At 52.7% G+C, this 558-nt stretch overlaps 1 protein-coding gene across 1 annotated transcript in view; it reads left to right on the forward strand.

Annotated features, from left to right (window-relative positions):
* The first annotated feature begins 175 nt into the window (after positions 1-175).
* The window catches only part of LOC105807962 (ubiquitin-40S ribosomal protein S27a-1-like), a 90478-nt gene continuing 90095 nt past the window's right edge, over positions 176-558 (forward strand). The window contains 2 exon segments of the mRNA XM_012641533.1: positions 176-375; positions 378-552. Coding sequence (XP_012496987.1) covers positions 273-375; positions 378-552 — 278 coding nt within the window. The 5' untranslated portion in view covers positions 176-272.

Below are 558 nucleotides of genomic sequence, written 5' to 3' on the forward strand. Positions count from 1 at the left end.
AAAAAAAAAAAAAAAAAAACTAGCCAAGCATGGTGGCACACACCTGTAGTCCTAACTATTCAGAAGGCTGAGGCAGGAGGATGGCTTGAGCCCAGGAATTCGAGGTTACAGTGACCTGTGATTGTGCCACTGCACTCCAGCCTGGAGCAGAGACAAGAGTTAAAATCTTGATTCAGCGGCGACTGGATTTGTGGAGCGGTTGTTTTCGGGTGTTCAGGCGTTCGGCCGTGATCGGCGATTCGTAACGTCCTCGCGTTTGCAAACAGATCAAAATGCAAATCTTTGTGAAGACCCTGACCGGCAAGACCATCACCCTGGAGGTGGAGCCCAGCGACACCATCGAGAATGTGAAAGCCAAGATCCAGGATAAGGAAGGGATCCCCCTGACCAGCAGCGGCTCATCTTTGCAGGCAAGCAGGTGGAAGATGGGCGCACTCTTTCTGACTACAACATCCAGAAAGAGTCGACCCTGCATCTGGTCCTGCGCCTGAGGGGTGGTATGCAGATTTTCGTCAAGACCCTGACCGGCAAGACCATCACCCTGGAGGTGGAGCCCAG

The sequence above is a fragment of the Propithecus coquereli genome, unplaced genomic scaffold (assembly GCF_000956105.1).
Source record: "Propithecus coquereli isolate 6110/MARCELLA unplaced genomic scaffold, Pcoq_1.0 Scaffold1, whole genome shotgun sequence".
In the NCBI taxonomy this organism is placed as follows: Eukaryota; Metazoa; Chordata; class Mammalia; order Primates; family Indriidae; genus Propithecus; species Propithecus coquereli.